We start from the raw sequence: 23914 nt of genomic DNA on the forward strand, positions 1-23914 counted from the left end.
TTAAGAAAATGTGGCACATATACACCATGGAATACTATGCAGCCATAAAAAATGATGACTTCATGTCCTCTGTAGGGACATGGATGAAATTGGAAATCATCATTCTCAGTAAACTATCTCAAGGACAAAAAACCAAACACCGCATGTTCTCACTCACAGGTGGGAATTGAACAATGAGAACACATGGATACAGGAAGGCGAACATCACACTCTGGGGACTGCTGTGGGGTGGGGGGAGGGGGAACGGATAGCATTAGGAGATATACCTAATGCTAAATCATGAGTTAATGGGTGCAGCACACCAGCATGACACATGTATACATATGTAACTAACCTGCACATTGTGCACATGTAACCTAAAACTTAAAGTATAATAATAATAAAAAAAAAAGGTGAGGCTTGGAAAAAGTAAGGATTTTAGTAACTATGGAGATGGAAACGATAATGTAGCACAGCCCTTTGAGCAAATGGGGTAGGGGTACATATACTACTAAAACATATTAACAAACTAGACATACATTATGTGTTTTTTCAGTGACTGTCCCATTTTAGGCCTTTTAAATCCACCTCATCTGGCCGTAAATCCACTTCATCTGGGTATTGTGAAACAGCACCCACCTGTCAGTGCTATGCCCCACCCCTTGCTCTCTCCTTCCCTTGCTTCCCAATGCAATCCCCTCTCAATGTAGCTCCTTGAGTTCTAAAGGACCTCCAGTTTTTCCTGGCATTGACAATTTACTGAAAAAACATAAAAACTGTCAGACATATTCTTATAACTGTCCTCCAACACCAAATGTCAAGTATACTGAAATAAAAATTTCTTTTACCTTCTACATTTTCCCACTAATGCTCACCGTATTCTCATTAGAAAACAGTGATGAGATATTTAGAATTAGGACTATTTCATAAGTTAGGACCCCGCCACCCAACAATGCAAATGGTCAAAATGTAGGTAACAAATACTTATAATCATAAATGGTATTAAGAAATGACTGTGTAATGCTGAGTTAAAAGGTATTATAAGGTCAGGTGTGGTAGCTCATGCCCGTAATCCCAGCATTTTGGGAGGTTGAGGCAGGAGGATCGCTTGAGGCCAAAAGTTAGAGATCAGTCTGGGCAACATAGAGAGATCCCACCTCTAAAGCTATTTTTTTTAATTAGCTAGGTGTGGTGGCACGGGCCTGTGGTCCCAGCTACTTGGGAGGCTGAGGCAGGAGGATCACCTGAGCCCAGGAGGCTGAGGCTACAGTAAGCTGATATGGCGCCACCACACTCCAGCCTGGGTGACAGAGTGAGACTCTGTCTTAAAAAAAAAAAAGGTAATTACAGAATGTTCAAAGGGGATTTGAATTGAATTAAAAAGAACAAAACTCCTTTAAGAAGTCTTATATCTGACATAAAAAGAACAAATAACATTGACTGCAGCAACAGGGTCTAAATTATCCTGTACAGAGTTTACCCCTCTACTAATGAGAAAAAAGAAATCTAGAGAAAAGTCTTAATAAGTTGAGCTCCAGAGTTGCAAGAAGAGAGTATACTGATTGATGCCTGGTATATCACCACTATGTCTTTTAAGATTTAATTCCACCCCAAGCAACTTGAAAACGAGTAGAAAATAATTATCTTCTTCTTTATAAAAGGTTACAGATTTTCAAGGTTCTTTGACAAAGAATTATCACAATAGGAGGTTTTTTTCAGGGTCATGAAAAAAAGCCACGTGGCTTATATAAGATGTAAGAACCAACCAGGAAACAAAAATCCAGGAAGTCCTAGCTAAAAAATCAATTAGAGTTAGCAAGTCATTACAAGCTTTGATGCTAAAGCTTCAAACTCCACATTGAGCCTGGACACTTAAAGTTCTTTTCATTGGAAAAAGGTTCTTATAGGAACTCTGTGATTCCTGAGGCTGCTTTCCAACCCCTGAAACTTGAATAGTTGCTAAATTTAGCTAAGAAGAAATTAGACTAGTGAGTAAATTGGTGTCAGTAAAAAGTCAGTGTAAGTTAGTAGAGAAGGTACATGTTTTAGAAGCACATTAACTTTCAGGTTAGGGAAGTGGATGGAGGCCTGGCTAAAGTGCTAGAAGTTTAAGGCACGGGCCCTAGGCCTGCAACTGACAAACACTGAGAACTCAGGCAAGTTTCAACTACTGCAGGTCTCAATTTGCACATTTTACTATAAAAATATTGGGTTATATCAATCTTTCCTAATTTTCCCTCTTGGTAAGAATCGTCTGTTATATCACAAAAATTTTCAAAATTTCAGGCCCAGACTAGATTCATTGAATCAGAATCTTCAGTAGAGGAACCCAGAAAGTAATATGTTTATTAAGTACCATGAGTGATTTGTGTCACAATGGTTGTTGATAATTACTGCTTAAATGATACTTCGATTCTTCTCAATCTCAAAATACAATTTCTTTAAGTCTTAGTTGAAATAATACACTTAACCTAAACAGATTAATGTAGAAATAGATTAATAAATCACAAATAATTTATTTTATTAAAGTTATAAGTGTTAAAAATGGCGAGTGGTGTTGTAAGCTTTATTTAATCTATAGTACACTAAAAGAGTCATCATTTGATAGTATATCCTAACTAGCAGGAAAGAAAATTACAGGTATAGAATTTTGGGGAAATAAAGTATCTGTAGTGTTCCCAATCCATTTTAGTTCAATGGAAGAAAATATTACCAGTAATAAGAAAAGAAAATATTACATTTACATAGATTTTCTTCAGAATGCAACTGCCTTTACATCTATGTTTCCCTATATTTATTAGTGTTTAATATACTATATTAAACTAGTAGGGCTTTTTGGTTTTTTTATTTTGTTTCGTTTTGTTTTGTGGCAGGGTCTCACTCTGCCACCCAGGCTGGAGTGCAGTGGCATAATCTTAGCTTACTGCAACCTCCGCCTCCCGGGTTCAAGCAATTCTCCTGCCTCAGCCTCCTGAATAGCTAGGATTACAGGTGTGCACCACCACACCTGGCTAATTTTCTGTATTTTTGGTAGAGATGGGGTTTCACCATGTTAGCCAGGCTAGTCTTGAACTCTTGACCTCAAGAAATCCACCCACCTCAGCCTATCAAAGTGCTGAGATTACAGGCCTGAGCCATAAACTAGTGTTTAATATACCTATGAGAATAAATACATTCTATTATTCACACTATTAAAAGTAACAAATTGAAGCCCAAATCAGGTAGCCCACCAGCAGAAGGTTAGAATTAGAATTCCACTCATCTAACTCTCAATTCAGTGTTTCCTCCTACTTAATTTCATTTTACCAAAAAGTAATAACTATTATCTATACTTATGTATATTTGACAATTTCCAAAATGAAAGATTTCTTTTTAAGTATCATTAGGTATGCAGTGTGTTATCAGCAACAATATTGATGATGTGCCACTGTAAGTTAGGGCACCTGTTCCTCTTCCTTAAAGGATTGGAATCACGTTGTGGTATGCAACTGAGTAAAAATTCTAATCTCCTCAGCACAGCTAGCAGATATTAAATACGGGCATACTTCATTTTATTTCACTTTTCAGCTATTGCATTTTTTACAAATTGAAGGTCTGTGGCAACCCTGTGTCTGGCAAGACTGTAAGCACCACTTTTCAAACAGCATGTGCCCGCTTTGTGTCTCTGTGTCACATTTTGCTAATTCTTGCATTATTTCACACTTTTTCATTATTATTATATATATATTATAGTCATCAGTGATCAGTGATCTTTGATGTTATTATTGTCATTGTTTTGGGGCTCCAGGAACCACACCCATCCATGGCAGTGAACTTAATCAATAAATGTTGTGTGTGTTCTGACTGCTCCACTTACCCACCATTCCCCCATCTCTCTCCCTTTCCTCAGGCCTCCCTATTTCTGGAGACACAATATTGAAATTAGGCCAATTAATAACCCTACCATGACTTCTACATGTTCAAGTGAAAGGAAGAGTCATATATCTCTCACTTTAAATCAAAAGCTAGAAATGATTAAGCTTAGAAAGGAAGGCTTGTTGAAAGCCAAGACTGGCTGAAAGCAAGGCCTCTGTGTCAAACAATTAGCCCAGTTCTGAATGCAAAGAAAAAGTTTTTGAGGGAAATTAAAAGTGTTACTGCAGTAAACACATGAATGATGAGAAAGCAGAACAGTCTGATTGTTGATATAAAGAAAGTTTGAGTTCTCTGGATAGAAGACCAAAGCAGTCACAACATTTCCTTAAGCAAAAGCCTAATCCAGAGCAAGGTCCTAACTCTCTTCAATTCTATGAAGGCTGAGAGAGCTGAGGAAGCTGTGGGGCAGGGGGGTGGGGGAAACCTTCAAAGCTAGCAGAGGTTGGTTCCTAAGGTTTAAAAAGGAGCTATCTCAATAGCAAAAAGGTGCAAGGTGAAGCAGCAAGTGCTAATGTAGAAGCAGAAGCAAGTTATCAGGAAGATCTAGCTAAGATCATTGATGAAGGTGGCTACACTGGAAAACCAATTCTTAATGTAGATGAAACAGCCTTATATTGGAAGAAGATGCCATCTAGGACTTCCACAGCTAAAGAGGAGAAGTCAATGCCTGGCTCTAAAGCTTTAAAAGATAGGCTGACTCTTTCATTAGGGGCCGATGCAGCTGGTGACTTTAAGTTGAAGTCAGTGCCCATTCACCATTCCAAAAAATCCTAGGATCCTTAAGAATTATGCTAGCTCTATTTTTCTTGTGCTCTATAAATGGAATAACAAACCCCAACATATCTATTTACAGCATGATTTCCTAAATATTTTAAGCCCACTGTTGAGGCCTACTGCTCAGAAAACAAAAGAGATTCCCTTCAGACTATTATTTCTCATTGACAACGCACCTGATGCCCCAAAAGCCCTGATGGAGATGTACAAGGAGATTAATGTTTTCATGACTCATAGCACAACATCCATTCTGTAGCCCATGGACCAAGGAGGAATTTTAACTTTCAAGTTTTATTATTTAAGAAATACTTTGTGTAAGGCTACACCTGCCATAGACAGTAATTCATCTGATGGATCTGGGAAAATGAAATAATTGAAAATGAAATAAATGAAAAGTAAATTGAAAATGCGTTCACCATTCTAGATGCCATTAAGAACATTCGTGATCCATGGGAGGAGGTCAAAATATCAACATTAACAGAAGTTTGAAAGAAGTGGATTCCAAACATCATAAATGACTTTGAGGTATTCAAGACTTCAGTGGAGTAAGTAACTACACATGTGATAGAAATAGCAAGAGAACTAGAATTTGAAGTGGAGCCTAAAGATGTGACTGAATTGCTGCAGCCTTATGATAGAACTTGAATGGATGATGAATTGCTTCTTACAAATGAGCAAAGAAGATGGTTTCTTGAGATGGAAGCTACTCCTGGTGAAGATGCTCTCAACATTGTTGAAATGGCAACAAAGCATTTAGAATATCACATAAACTTGGTTGAAAAAGCAGCAGCAGGGTTTGAGAGGATTGACTCCAATTTTGAAATAAGTTCTACTACAGGTAAAATGCTATCAAACAACCTCTCATGCTACAGAGAAATCTGTCGTATAAGGAAGAGTCAATTGAAACAGACAATTTCCTGAATTTTGGAGCAGTGGAGAAGACTCTGAGATGGGTGTGGGGAAGATGATGAAGGGTCCAATAAAAGAAAAACTAAATTGTAAATGCCCATAGATTATTCAAATAGAAATGGCTGTGTCCAGAACTGAGTTTCAAAAGAATTGAGACAACTCTAATAAAGTCCATCAAAAGTCAAAAAAATAATTAAAGTCTTAGAGAAGTAGATCTTAGAAGAAACAAGTTCGAAAGATTTTTTTTTTGTGGGCTTCATGGTGACTACAGTTTATCACATGTTGCATATTTGAAAGTTGCTAACAGAGTAGACTTTAAGTGTTCTCACCACAAAAAAGATGGTAAGTATGTGAGGCAATGCATATGTTAAATAGCTTTATTTACTCATTTCACATATATGCCTACATCAAAACATCATGTTGTATGCCATAAGTACATAACATTTTTACTTGTCAATTTAAAAATAAAAAGGTAAAAAAGAAAAGCAGATCTAAAAACAATAAAATGAACTACAATTATATATTCCACATGGAGGCACACAGGATCTTGGAATTAGAACTAGCATCCTAGTTCACTGGCTTTCCAGATTTTCTCTTGACATAGGAATAAATCCCTTCCCCCTTTCCCCTGTGTGCTTGAGGAAGCAGTCAGAAGACACAAGGAGTCATTTAATTATTCCTAAGCACACTGAGATCTTACTAAGTGACTATGTCCTCTTATGAAGAGAACCTGATGTAAAGCTTAAACTAGAGCATGGAAAAAATGCAAAATACTAGAACAAGTTTTGTGAAAATGTTCTGAAACTTTCTTGCAGGAAGAGTTGGGCAGTAAGTGGATATTTCTTCTATATCCTACTTGCCAGTTAAATTGGCAAACTTAACAAAACTGGAGAAATAGATTGGAAGCAACAACTTTGTTTCAGAAATTGCACTGCCAAGAGGAACCTCATTACCTCTTGGCTTTGTGTTTGAGAAAAATCCAGTTCAGCTGACAAAATGAAGATGAGCGAGACGCTCAACTAAAGACTGTAAATGCACCAGTCTCAGCGTGGTTTTCCAAATGTAATCTTCTACTCTCAGAAAAAGATCTTAACTGTTCACTAATGAAGTGCAGGTGTATGCGAACAACTGGAACGAAGAGAAAAGTTGTCCCAAAGTGAAAAGTAATGCCTAAAACTGAATGGTAAGACTATATGCAGGGGGTTACATTCATTTGTTCAGGAAATATCGACTGAGTTCTTATCTACCTTTTGCCAGGCAATGTGCTAACCGTTGCGAAGTCTATCACAATTACTAAGCCTCTTCTCAAGGCTTATGCAAGATGAAAGGAGGAGGGAGGAGAGAAATCAGAAATATTGGGTGATGAGAAAGAGAAATACATAAAAGAAGAGGAAGAGAAATGAGACTGAGGGAGAAAAAAGAGAAAGAAACTGAAGGAGGAACAGAAAGAAAAGTTGTCGTTTACAGCTTCAACATACTTCAGGCCCATATTACATCTCATCTATTGCAATAAATCCTTAAAACATTCTCCTTTCTTCCTTTCAACATGCATTCATTGAACGTTATCGCTGAAATTCTCTAGACGGCAAAACCTACAATGAGAATTTGAGTGCTAATACTTTACTCAGGAGGTTCCAGGCCAGGAGGCAATGACAGTGCAGAAACAACAGGAGTAAAGCAAAGAAAATATGAGGGAATGCTGTGTGGCATGTTATCCTGCTGACCACCATTTATCATCAAACCACAAAGATACACAGTGATCACTCAGCAGATCTGTGTTTTTGGTAGGATTGCAAAAAGAAATTGTACATGATAAAAATCTCCAGGGGCACTGTGAGTGGCCTGGCCTCCTCCTGAATCTTGTTTCTCATTGGTCAAGGTTCACCCCACAGGGAGCTAAGACCCCTACACTTCCAGGCTGTATCCTCCAGATTGCAGCATCCAGCCTCTCAGCTGCTACTCAAGGAAGCCAGATCCCAGACACCACGACATGGTGTTTCATCCAAGTTTGAAAATGGACTGGCAACATCTTTAACAGTCTAGGAAGGGAGATGGGACAGTTACACCACACAGCACGAGCCAAGGACAAGAAAGAAGATGGTAAAAGGAGGGTGAGAAGGTTCACAAAGCTTGAATTCAGTATAAGCAATTTTCACATGCCAGATACTGTGCCCAGTGCTGGGAAGATGAGAGTAAATAACACAGATCTGGTTATTTACCTGATCTCAGACTTGCATAGCAGCAAGGTGACCAGTATGCATAAACAAGCAATTATCATGCAGTGAGACAAAGTGCTGTAGTGGCTGAGGAGCAGAGGTACCTGTGTCATCTCAAAGAACTCCCAGAAGAGATACTTTCTAGGCATGGGTTATCCAGGTACAGGTCTGAGCCAGGGAGTAAATGTGTGAGGGAGGAAAATAAGGGAGACTATATGATAGTGGGCAGCAGGCAGACAGAGATGAGCTCCAAAGCCCGAGACTGTGAAAGATGTTCAGCACTGTTGGAGTTCCAAGGGTTGAACAGGAATGGAGACTTAACAGTTCAGGTATTACCATATCATGGTCTGATCACATGAGGCCTAAGATCATAGCCTACAATTCTATCTCTCTACCCTAAACCCATAGTCCTTACCTCATCTCCCCCATATTCATGGCCAGCTTGATTACCAGTTTTACTGAAAATATGTTCTCTGCCTTTCCACTTCAGTGTCTTTACACATGGCCTGCTTCCTCTGGGATTCTGTCCCTTTCATATGAACACCTGTTTAAACCATGCACTTCCTTTAAGGCCCAGGTAAAAGCTTTCTTATCCCCAAACCTACCCTATGTCCCCATGTCTCACTGGTTTAATCTCTTCTTACCTAAAATTCCTATTTTCTCTTAAGGTTCTTGTTTCATTTCAATAGTTATTTATTTAACTGGCTCATCTCCCCTCCTATACCATTAAAGAGGTCAAAAGTAACACTGATAGAAATAAACAATTTTCATGGCTTCTATAAACTTTTTCCTCTTTAAAACAACAGAGGGATATATTTAACTATGGAAATCATTTAGAAATCAACTAGCATTGCCTTAGCCCAAAACTACTGGGCAAATTCCCCATTTCAGTCCAGGCCAATCTCTCTGGCCCAGTATTGCTCCCTGTTTCTTTCTCATTTGTTTTCCTTCCCAATCTTTCCCCATGGGCCATTTCCCTCACTCAGGATCCTTATACCTTCTATTTTGTCTGGTTGCATTCTGGGCTCTCAGAGCTACCTAGCTTTGGCATGGAATACTGACATCCAGGTTGCAGACAATTTTGGTCTGGTCAACAGTCAAACAATTCCTTTCTCTGTGCTATCTAAAAAACAAAGAGAATTCAATCAAACTCAACATATCATTCTGTTGTGTTTAAGAGTTTCCATTTTGAATTCCAGAAACATTTGTTATTTGCCTTTTACAGGAAGAGTATTGACACTTGGGAATACAAAGAAGAATGTCAAGCATGGCCTTTAAGGGCCTTTACAGCCAAATGAGTGACAAAGACTATTATAATAATAGTTAGAAATCAGGAAGAAGTGATGTCCTACAGGAGTATAAACTTAGGGCTATAGGATTAGGAAAGCTGAACTATTACTTGTAAAACCATTGCCAAAATCCATATTCATATCTAGTTCTAGGTCATTCATAATCTCCCTTCTCCACGATGCCACATGCTTTAGTTTCAGCAACACACATTAGTGAATTTTCAGTTTAGTCATGTTAACTTTGAAGAAATATATAACACGTTGCACATGTTCTTCCTCTTCAGGAGATCAAATTAAACAGGACTCAACATCATTCAAAAAGTAAATTTTTCCATAAGCCATTTATTTTTCCCAGAGCAACCTCTACTCAGTGCTAGGCTTTCTCCTCAAATATCCTGACTCTCTCATTCGTCCAGGGTAGCTCTCTCCTGCTCTTGTTTAATGAGGTGCATTATACCTTGAGCTAAATAAATTAGGAAATTTTTAATAACAAGAACAGTCTGATAATTTAATGAACACTTAAAGTAGGAACTCTTCAATATTTTTGCTAAGCCCATTAATTCAATAAACATTTCCTATATCACACTAAGATAAGTTTGTTACACTTGATTTTAAAAATTAACTAAACTTAGATACAAATGCAATCAAACAGAACCAGTAGAAACCAATCTCACTTTGGACTCTTTCTGACTTCGTGTTTCTTTTGTTCCTTAACTCTTCCCAGCATTATACTTTTAGAGAGAATATTTGAACTATATATGTAGATAAATGGCTTATAAAGTCTATGTTTGCCTCTGCAAAAAGAGTGGGAATTTAAAGATGGAACATACGTCATTACTTTCACTAACTCTTCTACTTCCTTCCATTTACAGATAACAATTTGGAAAGGAAGCTTGTTTACACTCGGCCTAGGTAGCGTGACACGCTAACTATTCTCACTTAAGAAGAAGATGGAGTTAACACTAGAGATCTGGAGCATCTGTGAGTCTAGGATCCTGCATCAATAACCCAGGGAGAAATGGCTATCAAGTCCTAAACTCTACCTTAGTGTGTAGGTTCAAGATATAAGCAAAGAGATAATGCAGCCTAATGGAAAGAAAAGATCCCTAAGAGTTTGACTTAATAAGTTTCTTCCTCCTTCCTCCCTGCTTTCCCTTTCCCCATCCCCTCTCCCTTCTCTCTGCTCCATTCTCCCTCTTCCTTTCTTCCTCTTCCTCCTCCTCCTTCATCTTTCCTCCTCCTTCCCCTTCTTTTTCTTCCTCCACTTCCGTTCCTCCTCCTTCTTGCAAAAAACACTGGAGTAACTGCTTGTCTTCACCCATCTTCTCATTCCCTCCCCTCCCTACACCTTTTCATCACCACCTGTCATTGTGAGGAATCCAGAGATCTGCATGTTAATAATTCTCTTGTGCTACCCTTTGCTGACTTTCTTCTACACCTATGATTTCAATAATTGAAGAGGTTTCCAAGGTTCTTACAAGCCAAGAACCTTATCTCTCTTGGCCTCATGTGAACTGTCATCAAATATCCTGCTGTTAATTAGCAAAGGTTATTTTATCCCATTATCTCTGCTTCTCTCTTAGCATAAAGCAAGAGAAAATGCTATAAGCCCACTTAAACAGTCTCATTGCTCCTCTAAGGGTTGACATCAAGGGAAGTTCTTAGTGTACTACTTTCCTGACACCTTATTCTCACACCCAAATGACTTTATTGACTTTAAAACCAATTTCTACAGACAGGTGAAAGATATTTCCAGTCTTTCAAATGATGGTGGAATATCTCCTCCAATTGCCCCTTAAGATATCAGCTAAGAATATAAATTACTTTATTTCATAACTCAAAAACTTCCTGGATAGTCAGATACATTTACACATAGGATATGATAACTCATAATTTTCTTAGCATACTAATGTTTTTACAAGCTTAAGTACAGTCAATATAAGATTTCCTTTCTGTTTAAAAATCTACGGTAGGGGGAAAAAAGGCTGCAGCACATATCCATATTCTCAAAAACAAAGTCTTACTCCAGAATAGCATAGAAGGCCTACCTTTCCACTGTCATTGTAACTTTCTTTTACCCTGAGCTCTCTTCACACCAGTGCACAGGCTGCTACTGAACACAAACTTCTCCATTTCTTTTCATGTGTTCTCCCACACCTTAGAACATGCTTATGGACTCTCCAAGCTCCTTTTAAATATCACCTCAATGAAGATTACTCTTGGGCATCAATAAATGGATTAAACCATATTAGATATGTAATCATCCAAACACTTAAGTCACTGTAGCATACGTAGTCAATAGTTCAATTATTATTACAACTAAAAGCCTGTAAATTACTGGGGACACCCTTATGACAGATGCACTTTTGTGCATAGACTAACTCATAACAGGCACATAATTTTTTTACACAAATAAATGTTTGATTGTCATGTAATTTTACTCATCAAATCAACATATTCAAAATCAAATTAATGAACTAGAAGACTGGTACAACATTTATGTGGCTTACCACATTTCCTTCAAAGTCAGAATTAAAACCCAGAACTTGAAATATATTAAGTTTCCATATACTACTCATGATATGGTTTGGCTGTGTCCCAACCCAAATCTCATCTTGAATTGTACCTCCCATAATTCCCACAAGATGTGGGAAGGACCCAGTGGGAGATAATTGAATCATGGGGGTGTTTGCCCCATACTGTTCTCATGGTAGTGAATAAGTCTCATGAGATCTGATGGTTTTATAAGGGGACACTCCTTTTGCTTGGCTCTCATTCTTTCTTGTCTGCTGCCACGTAAAACGTGTCTTTCCCCTTCTGCCATGATTGTGAGGCCTCCCTAGTCATGTGGAACTGTGAGTTCATTAAACCTCTTTTTCTTTATTAATTATCCAGTCTCAGGTATGCCTTTATCAGCGGCACGGAAATGGACTAATACAACTTAGCATTCCAGAATGTGTGCCCTTGTGTGGTCATGTACTGTTAATGCCAACTCTGAGGCCAGAATGAAGACAATCTTATTAGTGCAGAGGGGGCAACTAATGCATTTAACAATTCAGAGCTAAACTGTGTTCCATTTTTAATATGCTATCAGTAGAAAATCTGAAATATATATATTTTAGAAAATTCAAGCAATGTTCTGCTCCACTACAACCACACCAAAAATTTTTCTGGATTTTTAAATATAGTTTATTGCTTTAATAAATTTTGCTTTACCATATACCAATATATGACATATCTACTTCTATGCCACTTAAATTTATATTTGTTGATATCCTAGTCTCTAGGCCACATTCCCATACATGGAATACATTTGCCCTGGTCTTTATTAGATTTTGAAAGTGCATTCCTTGATTCATGTTTTACTTTCTGAGAAAGGACTGTGGAATGCAAACTGAGTGGCTTTAATTTTATTTGAGAAAAGGCAAGAAGAAAGTGTTCTTACCAAATTCAAGCTTTTATTTTGCAGGTAAGCATCACTTGTGCTGCTGCTTCTGATTTATAAAAGAGAAACACTATTCTCTTTAAAACAACAAGTGTTAAGCAAAATCATAAATAGCTCTCTACATTTTCATTCCCAATTCTATTGGCTTGGCTAATATTACTGGTAATACATACATTGATTGTTACAGCACTATTTTGGCTGCATTTAAAACACCACATGAACAATGAACAACAGTATCAACTAAATATGCTATAGGTGTTATTATACTCTTGCAGCAAACATCCTGAATTGAGGTTCAGTGAGGAATGAGACATCACCAAAAATAAGTCATCAACAGGACCATATCAACATCAGGATTTAGCTTCAGCATCCAGCCTAGGCCAAGAGATCTGGAGACCTTTGGGAGGGAATTAGCATTTTTTAAAATTATTATTATTATGGCATCTAGAAATTATATGCATTCTGTTACAAGAAGGATCCATGGAAATGAAGTTTGTTTTTCCCCCCAAGATTGTAAATTCCTCTAAAATCAGGTGCTTGGAATTAGAGCTGCTAAATCACCAGTGGATGATGGGGTTTTGTATGGAAGAAAAGTTAAGCAATCACAATCACACTCCAGAGTGAACAGAGAGAGAGTATCCTTGAGTCTAGGGGAAAATTAACCTTGTGGGGATGTCAATAGTGACTCACAAAGGAATTTCCAAAGTCAATACTACTAAAATGCTTTCTCCCTCCAAAGTATGAATATCTAACATAACAACAATAATATTAATAATTTGATGTTCACAGAAACTGAAATGCTAAAAATGTATCCAATTTTGGCCTTTATTATTGCATTGACAGATAAAAAATATTTATATTCTGCTTACTTCACTGGGCAAATACTCACAGGTTCCTAACAATAAAAATTCAATTGTTCCTCTGTGTTTAATGGGGGCCAAGAAGAAATTCTCATTCCAGATTTGTCAAGGTACATCTATAAATGATAACAGTAAGAAGTGAAAGCATTTATAAGAAAGGAAACTAATGGGCGAACAACCCCGCTGGTTCACTTCCACACAAGAGCAAAATAAAACCTTTGATAACAACTACTAAGGTAAGCAGTAAGCTGTATACAGTGCCTTTATGGCAGCTGTGCTGTGTTATCCAGCATAGTTTTACTCACTATATTCAGCTCTGTACAGGAGTATACGGTCGTGTTACACATCTATGTATTTACATCCAGGTCCCACATCCAGCCTTTCCCCCTGAGAAGTGGACTATCAGACTTACAGCTTTCTAAGTACTTTCTGTTTTCCTGTGAACACAGATATTAATTTCCAAGTGTGCTTTGGCCTAAGACATTTTCCTCCTCTTTAGATGCTTGGAGTAGATTGTACTAGGGCTTGATAGATTGCTCACTCTGCAATTAACATCCCTTCTCTATTCCACCCGTACCCCCACACTATGTAAGCATCTAATTCCCAATTCTAGAACACCAGACTTCCACTTTCCTGCTAATTATAATCTTCCTGCCCAGTAAGTTTCCATTCAAAAAGCTAGAAAGACTAACCCTGAAGAAACTTTAGGAATAGATGATCCATAAGAAAAGCTATTTTTACAAAAGAAACTTTAGAAAGATGAAAATATCAATAGAAGATTAAAAGTTGAAGCTGAAAAATAGGTAGGTCATAATGCATCAATTCTATACGTTTTATTTATATGTTGATCCCTGAAGACCCTCCAACAGTAGACAGTAGTCAAAGAAAAGAAGAGAGGAGCTGGAATGGAAAGATCACCAAGGTTTGAAAAACTAACCTGGAGCCTTTTAATCTAAATTCTGTTTCTACAAATTCAGAGGAGTAACTATAGTCATGTTTTGTCCTGAAATAAAAAGTGTTTAAGCTATAATTTTCCAAAGTGAAATTAGAGAAGGAAGAAAATTCAATCATTATTTTCAAAAACAGCTGTAGCCCTGTCAATGTGGCCTTTTAGCACCAATTGTTGAAGCAAAATGCTAAGCAGTCTGTAAGAACCATCCCATCAGGCACCTTATCTGAGGCTATGGTCACAGATGCCTATGAACTCTGCAAAGCTATGTCACACAAAGACATCTAGCATGACAAGCTTTACAGAATTGAATGGATGCATTACCATAGCAAGAAAATTTGCATCTTGCCTTCCTAACCAAAGCCCACAGTGGAAATATGTCCTCGTACCTGGCAAGCCCAAGGAAACATTCCCACCTTTACCACTTCTGCAGGGAGTACTGCTTGGGTTCTCCAATGTGGTTAGAACAGGTCACAAATTCTTCTAGAGTGGAAGCTTCCTTGTCTACTCATGACTTCTCAACCCATTGACTTACATAAATCCGAGCAAGTTTCCCAGTCTCTAAATATTATCACTATCCGCACTCTGAAACAAACACACTATTGCTGGGTTACACCCACCAATTAGAGAGCTTATTATGGAGAAAGCTACGGTTTTCTCCTCTTCCTTCTTTTTCTTCAGAAAAATTAAAACTTGGTGACAAAACCCTGGATCCTTGACATTTGAAAGGAATATGTTTGCAGAAATTTCCACATTCAAAAATTCACACACATAAAAATTCCTTTGAGCAAAAAATTAAAAAACAAAAAAGAATGCTATTCATTCATTACTGACTCATTCCTGGCATACCAGACCCTTAGCTTGTAGCATTTATCTATGCTACACACCCTAACTACATTTTCTCCTTTAACTTTCACAGTGACTCTTGGGAGACATATTATTTTTGCTACTATTTTTAACTATCCCAAGTGTTACAAGTGGAGGAACTTAGGGGCGGCATACAAATGGTCAACAAAATAAATATTAAATGTGTGAATGCTAAGTGTCACTTATTTCAAGAAGAATATTTGGAGAGTTGGAGAGATTTTCCTTCCAACCAGCAGCGCACCATCTGTCCCGGAACTGGCTGCCTACCTTCCTTGGCCCTCAGTGCGGCAGCTGCTGGTACGCTCTGGGCACAGTACACCTCCCGGGTCTGGATCCCACCGCCACACACGGGTCCCGTCACATGCCAGTGGGGATCCTGCTGCTCGAGGAGGAGAGAGACTTGGCATTCTTTCCATTCAGAAGTTCTCCAGGAATACCTGTTTGGTTTGGTTTATTTAAAAGAAGAAGAAGAAGTAAGAAAAATATACAACTCTGAGGAAAACTTAAGTCATGACATCAAGAGGCATAATCTCTCTTTCTAGGGCCAAATCTTTGCCTGTGGATAAAGAAGTATACTAGCTTTGAATTACTAAATCCCTTTTATTTCCTAGAAAAAAAAACATCCAGCAGCCCATCATGACAATAGCACAAGATGACCAGACTAAAGGAACGTGATACGGATAAACAGTGAGTGTGTCTCAGCCTTGAAGCTGGAAGAGAGTGAGGGAATAGAGAGAGGAGTTGGAAACCGAATGAGCCTAATTCTTGATAGCTGAACTTGTCATGGGGTTTCACTTCACAGACTTTCAGATGACTTTGTGTGAAAGTTGGCTTTTCTTTCTTAATAGGACAGTGTGTGAATGTGTAAAGTCATAAATATATTATTTTACATACAGCTATCTCCAACTTTTCAGTCTTCTTGATGTAAGAAACTCTTTACTCATTTGACTTCATGTCATTCAAAGTATATGTATTAAAAATGAGTTAATACCGTGCCACTATATATAACTGATTAATACTTTTTTACATATGCAGCCATACTGTTATATAAACTGATATAGAAATATGTCTCCCTAGTTTATAACTGGTTAATACTCAAATACACACATACATCCCCACAAATAAGGGGGAAAACACAATGGAGTTTGTATACAATGTACAGAAAACAAAACAACTATCACACTACTACATTCATACCTAGGGAATTATTTTAGGCAGAATTTCCTTTTGTGGATTATTACCGCATTCTTTAAGCCCACAGCAGTGGTATAACCTTGCGGCATTCGTAAAAACACTGAGAGACTCATTAAATTCTGAACAATAAACAAAGCCTAAGTAACATTGACATATCTGCTGTCCCATTTCATATTTAAAGAAAAATTTATCAGTTTTGTGATTGTTTAAAAGAAAAAAGAGGAAAAACCAGCCATAAAAGTAATCATATGTCACCAAGATCCTGGCTTTACAAAAACTAGAGTAAAATTGAAATCAAGTAACAGATGTCAAAATAAGAAAGCAAATCTCCAAGAAACCTCATAGTGACAAATCCCTAACAATGAATGTCATCATTCTAAAAAGCCTGAAAGCTAAGAATCAGCTGAGAATCATTAGTCTTGTGAAAAGCCCACCATAGAAAAAGGATTTGGACAGTCCTCTGGGATTTGTTGTAACATGAGTTTTTGTCCCTCAGCCTCACTACTTAATTTTCACTTTTTTCCCCCTAGGCTTATGAATTAGTCACTCAGGCAGACAAGAGTTTGGAGTGCAGAGTTCAGGTCCTTCCTATCCTAGGTGAATATAAATAACAATATATTTCTGGCCGGGCACGGTGGCTCATGCCTGTAATCCCAGCACTTTGAGAGGCTGAGGTGGGCGGATCACCTGAGGTCGGGAGTTCGAGACCAGCCTGGCCAACATGGAGAAACCCCCATCTCTACTAAAAATCCCAAATTAGCCGGGTGTGGTGGCACATGCCTGTAATCCCAGCTACTCGGGAGGCTGAGACGGGAGAATCACTTGAACCCAGGAGGCGGAGGTTGCGGTGAGCCAAGATTGCACCATTGCACTCCAGCCTGGGCAATGAGAGCAAAACTCCGAAAGAAAAAACAAACAAAGAAAAAAAACACACACACAAAAACCCCACAAAACAATATATTTCTAATTCCTGGGTATGAGAAATAAAGAGAAGTTCATTTCTTCACAGGGATAGTTCTTTTCCAGAGCCAGGGCTCTGAAACCCTTTCTCCTCACAAAGAGTCAGTCCTTACCCTATTCTTCAGGGCCACCTCAGCAGAAGCCTTGTTTTTCAGATTTCCAGTTTCAGGGCACAGATAGATCTTTCATCCAGGGCAAAATAAAATGGGGTATGAGAATGTTGGGGTGGATGATTACCAAGATCTCATTTCAAACCCTCTTCCTCCAAGGATTCCCCAAAAGAAGAACTTTCTGGCCTGAACAAGGGGGTCAGATACAGCCACTGACTCAGAGACTTCTATGACATCATTAACAAAGAAGACACGCAAAAAGAAGGTAGTGTGGTACAGGTGACAAGTATGCTTTGGAGTCCAACCAACTTGGTTTGAATCAGAATTTCACCACTTTCTGGTTAGTGACTTGGGTCCAATTTTGTTTTCCTACCTGTACAAGGGAGATAATAATACCAATCATTGAGCCTGACATATAATAAATATTCAATAAGTGTCCATTCCCTTTCTTCTTGCATCCTTCTACATGTGCCCTTTGCCCATTGCTGATGTGCAAAACACACACACACACACACGTACATTAACATTTTATTTATGAGGATTTCATTGATTTCATCAAAAGTCTTAATATTAGAGATCCACAGTTGCCATGGTCTAAGTTCCAGCAACAGCAGTTCAACAAAGAGCAAAAAAGAAACATAAAGTTTAGATTACAGTTATTTTTTGCTTGTTTGAAAGGAATGGGGCATTCTGTATAAATTGCTTTTACAATTAATTTAACATGACCCTACAAGAAATAGCAATGGAGAAATTTGGGAAGTTATTATGAAGAAAAATGAAAACAAGAGTTTAATGACTATATCTGTATATAAAGTAACAAAAAACTTGTTGGTAGCTCATTAACCAAAAACACCCAAGTTCCATTCACTGGCAAATGATAAATCCTTTAGAGAAGACATTTATCACTATTGCTATTTTTTTTTTACCACCTCAGAGAAAATATCAACCTAGCAAGAGGGAGAGGAAAAACCACACCAATAAACGACTTCTATATTCCTTTTTTAAAAAATATGGGTCTTTTCATAGTCTTTGCTCAACCTTTTTTCTTTATTTTTTTCAAAAGCCCTATCTACGTTTAGTCACAAATCATCCCGGCAGCCATGAAAACTGAACATCCTGAGCTGCTGCAACCAGAGAAAGTGTCGCTAGGATCTGACAGAATAACAAATCAAAGGAGCCCACTCAGCTAAACGTTACTCCCTTTCTCCTTTAGAAGTTGTTACAGCGATAGTCCTCCAGCCTCCAGAAAACTCAGCTTTCTGATGCCTGGAACACTCTCTTTAATGGCTAAGCCCATGTCAAAGACCAGACCTTTTCAACCTCCCATCTCCCAACTCTGATGCCTTTCAAAGCAGCCTCATTTGGCCCTCTTGGTTAAAAGGGAATGTGGGGAGTTGCAAAGGCCGGCGTCCTACCTCCTCTGAGATGAAACTTCGAAATTGGCTATGGAAATGCCTCAAGTAGAGTAAATGGCCATGGAATGAAAGAAATGTCAGTTTCCATAGCCCCTTACCAATGTGAGAGTGTGAATCAGTGTGCTTTTTTCAAAGTGTCCAGCTAAACAGAATAAACAAGGCATTAATTTGTTTGGACTACTAGGGTATCAGGGCAGATCCTCCAAGTAGTACAAATAACAGTATTTTCTGCCTGCTTACTGTATACCAGGCACTGCACTAATGAACTTAGGGGCATTACTTCATTTAATCCTCCCAGCAACCCTATGAAGAAAATCTTATTTCTCCTTTTACAGATGGCAGAACTGGCATAAAGAGTAAGTAACTCTTCCAAGGTCACATGAGTGAAAGCAGGGTTCAAAGCAAGGTTTACCTGATTCTAAAGCATATCTTCATAATAAAATGACACTATGGCAGATTAAAACAGTAAATGGCAAACCCATTTACTCAATCAGATAGTCCAGAAAGCTCAATCAAGTAGTACAGAATGCAACTTCAGTAGACAATGGGTAGCTACCTGTCTAGCCATTACAAGGACAAGTGAATGTTGATCTTGGTCCGAGGAAGTGTGTTCTGGATGTAAATAAAAATATAATCTGCTGACCAATAATATTTCACACTGCCAAAATAACTTTTCTTCTAATCTCAAATACAAGTACAGTTTGAGAATATATGATAATCATTTTATAATGAGAGCCCTGTGGTCACCTAGGGATGCATTTCAGCTCTTTCAGGAGATAGTCATGTCTCACTTGATGACAGAGATATGTTATGGAGAAATGTGTCATTAGGCAATTTCATCCTTTTGCAAACATCATAGAGTGCACTTACACAAACCTAGATGGTGTAGCCTACTACATACCTAGGCTATATGGTATATATTGCTCCTAGGCTGGAAACCTGTACAGCATGTCAATTTACTAAATACTGTGGGCACCTATAACACAATGGCAAGTATTTGTGTATCTAAACATGTCTAACATAAACAAGGTACAGTAAAAATAAAGTATTACAATCTTATGGGACCATCGTATATGCAGTCCATGGCCCACCATTGACAGAAATGTTATGGAGTGCGTGGCTGTAATTGCAAGTTAAAAGAGAAATAAAATATAAGTAAAGGAATCTCTGATTGTGTAAATTCAAATTCCCACTAAAAGATGCAAAAGATAACTTTTTGAAAAAGAACGTCTTTTCAAGGCCCCAAAATCAAATTCCCAACATTGCTCCCTGCTTATTCTAAATGTTAGAGAAACCTGCCCTCCATTTATGTAAAAACAGCTCTGATGTCCCTACTTGGAGTGAGAGAGCTCATTGTCAGCCATTTTGAACCCCAAACCTCTGAGAAAGGGAATGCTAATAACTCAAATACTGGATGCACAGGAAGAATAACTCCTACAAGAACATTTTAGTTAAGATAAACACATGGATGGAAGACTGAAGCCTGAAAAGTGCTAAAAAGCAGTTTGACTAGACAAAGAAATAGGCCTGTCCAAACAGTAAGTGAATCACTTACTCATCCATGCATTCACTTATCCTTTCTTTCAACAAGTAATTGTTGAGCCACAGCTAAGCACCGAGGACAACAGAGACACAGCAGTGAGAGAGAGAAAGCCCCTGACCTTGGGAAGATTACCTTCTGGTGGGATAGACAGACATAAATGCATCAATACATGGCATGGCACCAGTTACCGGGTGGGGAGAGAGAGATGGATGAGGAGAGATATTTCAGTGCCATGACGAGGGAAATCCTCAGAGTCCTGAATAAAATGAGGGAGTGAGCATAAGGATGGTGGGCAAGTGGTGTTCTGGGCAGAGAAAAGGGCAGCCTGTTCAAAGTCCCCAGGGAGGCAGAGTGCCCAGCACCATCTAGAAATAGCACAGCAGCCAGTGTGGTTAAGACAGGTGGGTCAAGGGGAGAATAGTAGAGACAGGATATAAAGAGTAGTCAAGAGTCACGTTATGTGGAACCTCATAGGCCAGAGCAGGGGTCCCTAACACCCAAGCCACAGACCAGTACTGGTCAGCGGCCTGTTAGGAACCAGGTCTCACAGCAGGAGGTGAGCAGCAGGTGAGCAAGTGAAGCTTCATCTGTATTTACAGCCACTCCCCATCACTCACATTGCCACCGAGCTCTGCCTCCTGTTAGATCAGCAGCAGCATTCGATTCTCACAGGAGTGCAAACCCTATTGCGAACTGCACAAGAGAGGGATCTAGGTTGCGCGCTCCTTATGAGAATCTCACGCCTGATGATCCATCACTGTCTCCCATCACCACCCCCAGATGGGACTGTCTAGTTGCAGGAAAACAAGCTCAGCGCTCCTACTGATTTTACATTATGGTGAGTTGTATAATTATTTCATTATAATGTGATAATGATAGAAATAACATGCAAAATAAATAAAAGTAATGCACTTGAATCATCCTGAAACCATCCCCCTTTCCAAGTTCATGGAAAAATTATCTTCCACAAAACTGGTCACTGGTACCAAAAAGCTTGAACACTGGGCCAGAGGATAGATTGTGAGTGTTATTCCAAATATGCTGGAAAATCGTTGGACAATTTCGGGAAGAATGGTAACATGATGATGTGATTTTAATTTTTTAAGGATCACCTGGCTATTGAGGGAAGTAATAGGCTGTGGGAGCCAGGGAGGTGGAAGAAATTATATATTTGAAGGTCTTTGCCGGTCTAGGAGAAAGGATGGTGGGTTCCACTGCAGCAGTCATAGTGAATGTAGGGCAAAGAGATCAGATTCGGGATATATTTTGAAGGTGGAGACAACCTTCTAGTGGATTAGACCTGGAATGAGAGAGAGTAGTGATGGATGATTCCAAATTTGTTTTTGACCCACGTATTAGCAGCAAAATTTCCTGGCACTGAATTCTTAGGTAAGACAGCTCAGGAAAGGGAACAAAATCACAAATATTAAGGACATCACGTATTATAGCTGTGACATTTCATTTTTCTTCATTTACCTCCTAGCATCTGTCTTCTGAACTTTTATCCCCCCATGCCTGATACTCATTGCCCAATTTCTCTATGTTTAGTTTATAATTTAAGTCTACTCAGGAAATGGTTCATGAGTGTATCTGCATGAGTAGAAACAGTTAAGATTTAATGTGTTATCATTCTCAAAAGCTAGATGCAGCTTAAAATGACAAATCAAAATTAATCAAAGAAAGGACCCTCCTGTAACTGTGGAAATACACGTCCTCATAAAGAGATACAGGACACAAACTTTGGATTAGAGAAGCTGAGTCTAGACCTTAGTTAGAATTAAACAACTCAAGTGGCTGGCTTGACTTCCTGATAGTGATGCTGTCCCACCGAAGGAATCACATAATTAAAATATTTTCTAAATTGAGGGAGGAAAGGGGGACAAAAGAAGGAAGGCATTTATAGCTGTGAAGCAATAAGTAGAGGCATCCTAAATTAGCAAAGCCAAAATTAGAAAAGTAGGCACATTTAAGAAACTATTCTTAAAATAGAACCAGGACCATCACAGCCAGACAGCAACCTCTGTCCTTTGAAATCTAAACTTTATCACTTTCATAAAGGCTTGGAATTGCTTAAAAGTGTGGGTTTCTTTGCTCCTTCTTCTAAAAGCTTAGATTTAAAGCAGAACAACACAAAATAGAATTTTAAGTGATTTAATGATGACAGATTGAAAGAATAATTGCATTAGTTAATGGTCATGTTTTGACTGAGCACATATAGATTTGCAAACATTCTTGGAATTGAAACCCTAGTGCAAGGTATTCATATTAAATGCATGTGTATATTAAAAATCAGTGTACTGCAGCATGACTAATTTATGATAATGTCTGTTGTCCTTTTAAAGCTGTAAATGCATTTAGAAAAGAATTAACTTGTCATTTTTTGCTGAACAGATGACTAAAATAAAGAGAACTGATCAAGCTTTATACATTTTATGCTCCAGTAATTTTTTATTGGATAAAGTGGGACTATTGATTACGGAAACTACTGTGAAGTGCAAATGACTTTGCCAGCCAAACTCCACACATGTATTATTAATAGACTTCTATCGCCATATACAGCACTTAGCAGTATGTTAACTTTCTTACACTAACTGGGGAGCAAATCTTCCATCCAGGAGGTCTTTAAGTGGCACAATGTGGACTCGTGAAATAATACCTCAGTAATAGACAAATGCAATAAAAAAGCAAGAGTCTTCTATTGAAACAATTCCAGATTCTTTGAAATCTATTGTTTCTTTTCTAAAACAGTACCTGGAGAATCCAGGTCATGACTCCTCTACTTTTGTTATTAGTGGTATACTTCAAATTCTGGGATACATGTGCAGAACGTGCAGGTTTGTTACATAGGGATACACGTGCCGTGGTGGTTTGCTGCACCTATCAACCCATCATCTACGTTACGTATTTCTCCTAATGCTATCCCTCCCTTAGCCCTCCACCCCATGACAGGCCCCAGTGTGTGACCTTCTCCTCCCTGTGTCCATGTGTTCTCAATGTTCAACTCCCACTTTGAGTGAGAACATGCAGTGTTTGGTTTTCTGTTCCTGTGTTAGTTTGCTGAGAATGATGGTTTCTAGCTTCGTCCAAGTCCCTGCAAAGGACATGAACTCATCCTTTTTTATGGCTGCATAGTATTCCATGTTGTATATGTGCTACATTTTGTTTATTCGGCCTATTGATGGGCATTTGGGTTGGTTCCAAGCCTTTGTTATTGTGAATGTGCTGCAATAAACATATGTGTGCCTGTACCTTTATAGTACAATGATTTATAATCCTTAGGGTATATAACCAGTAATGGGATTGCTGGGTCAAATGGTATTTCCTGTTCTAGATCCTTGAGGAATCACCACACTGACTTCCACAATGGTTTAGCTAATTTACACTCCTACCAACAGTGTAAAAGCATTCCTATTTCTCCACATCCTCTCCAGCATCTGTTGTTTCCTGACTTTCAATCGATCACCATTCTAACTGGCATGAGATGGTATC

At 38.4% G+C, this 23914-nt stretch overlaps 1 protein-coding gene across 1 annotated transcript in view; it reads right to left on the bottom strand.

The window, feature by feature from the left end:
• Positions 1 to 23914, bottom strand: part of THSD7B (thrombospondin type 1 domain containing 7B) — a 914353-nt gene that overhangs the window by 548013 nt on the left and 342426 nt on the right. Inside the window, exon 5 of the mRNA XM_024927960.4 lies at positions 15471 to 15640. Within this exon, the coding sequence (XP_024783728.3) occupies positions 15471 to 15640 (170 nt within the window). The remainder of the gene's footprint in view (positions 1 to 15470; positions 15641 to 23914) is intronic.

This window comes from Pan paniscus, chromosome 13 (genome assembly GCF_029289425.2).
Source record: "Pan paniscus chromosome 13, NHGRI_mPanPan1-v2.0_pri, whole genome shotgun sequence".
Taxonomy (NCBI): Eukaryota; Metazoa; Chordata; class Mammalia; order Primates; family Hominidae; genus Pan; species Pan paniscus.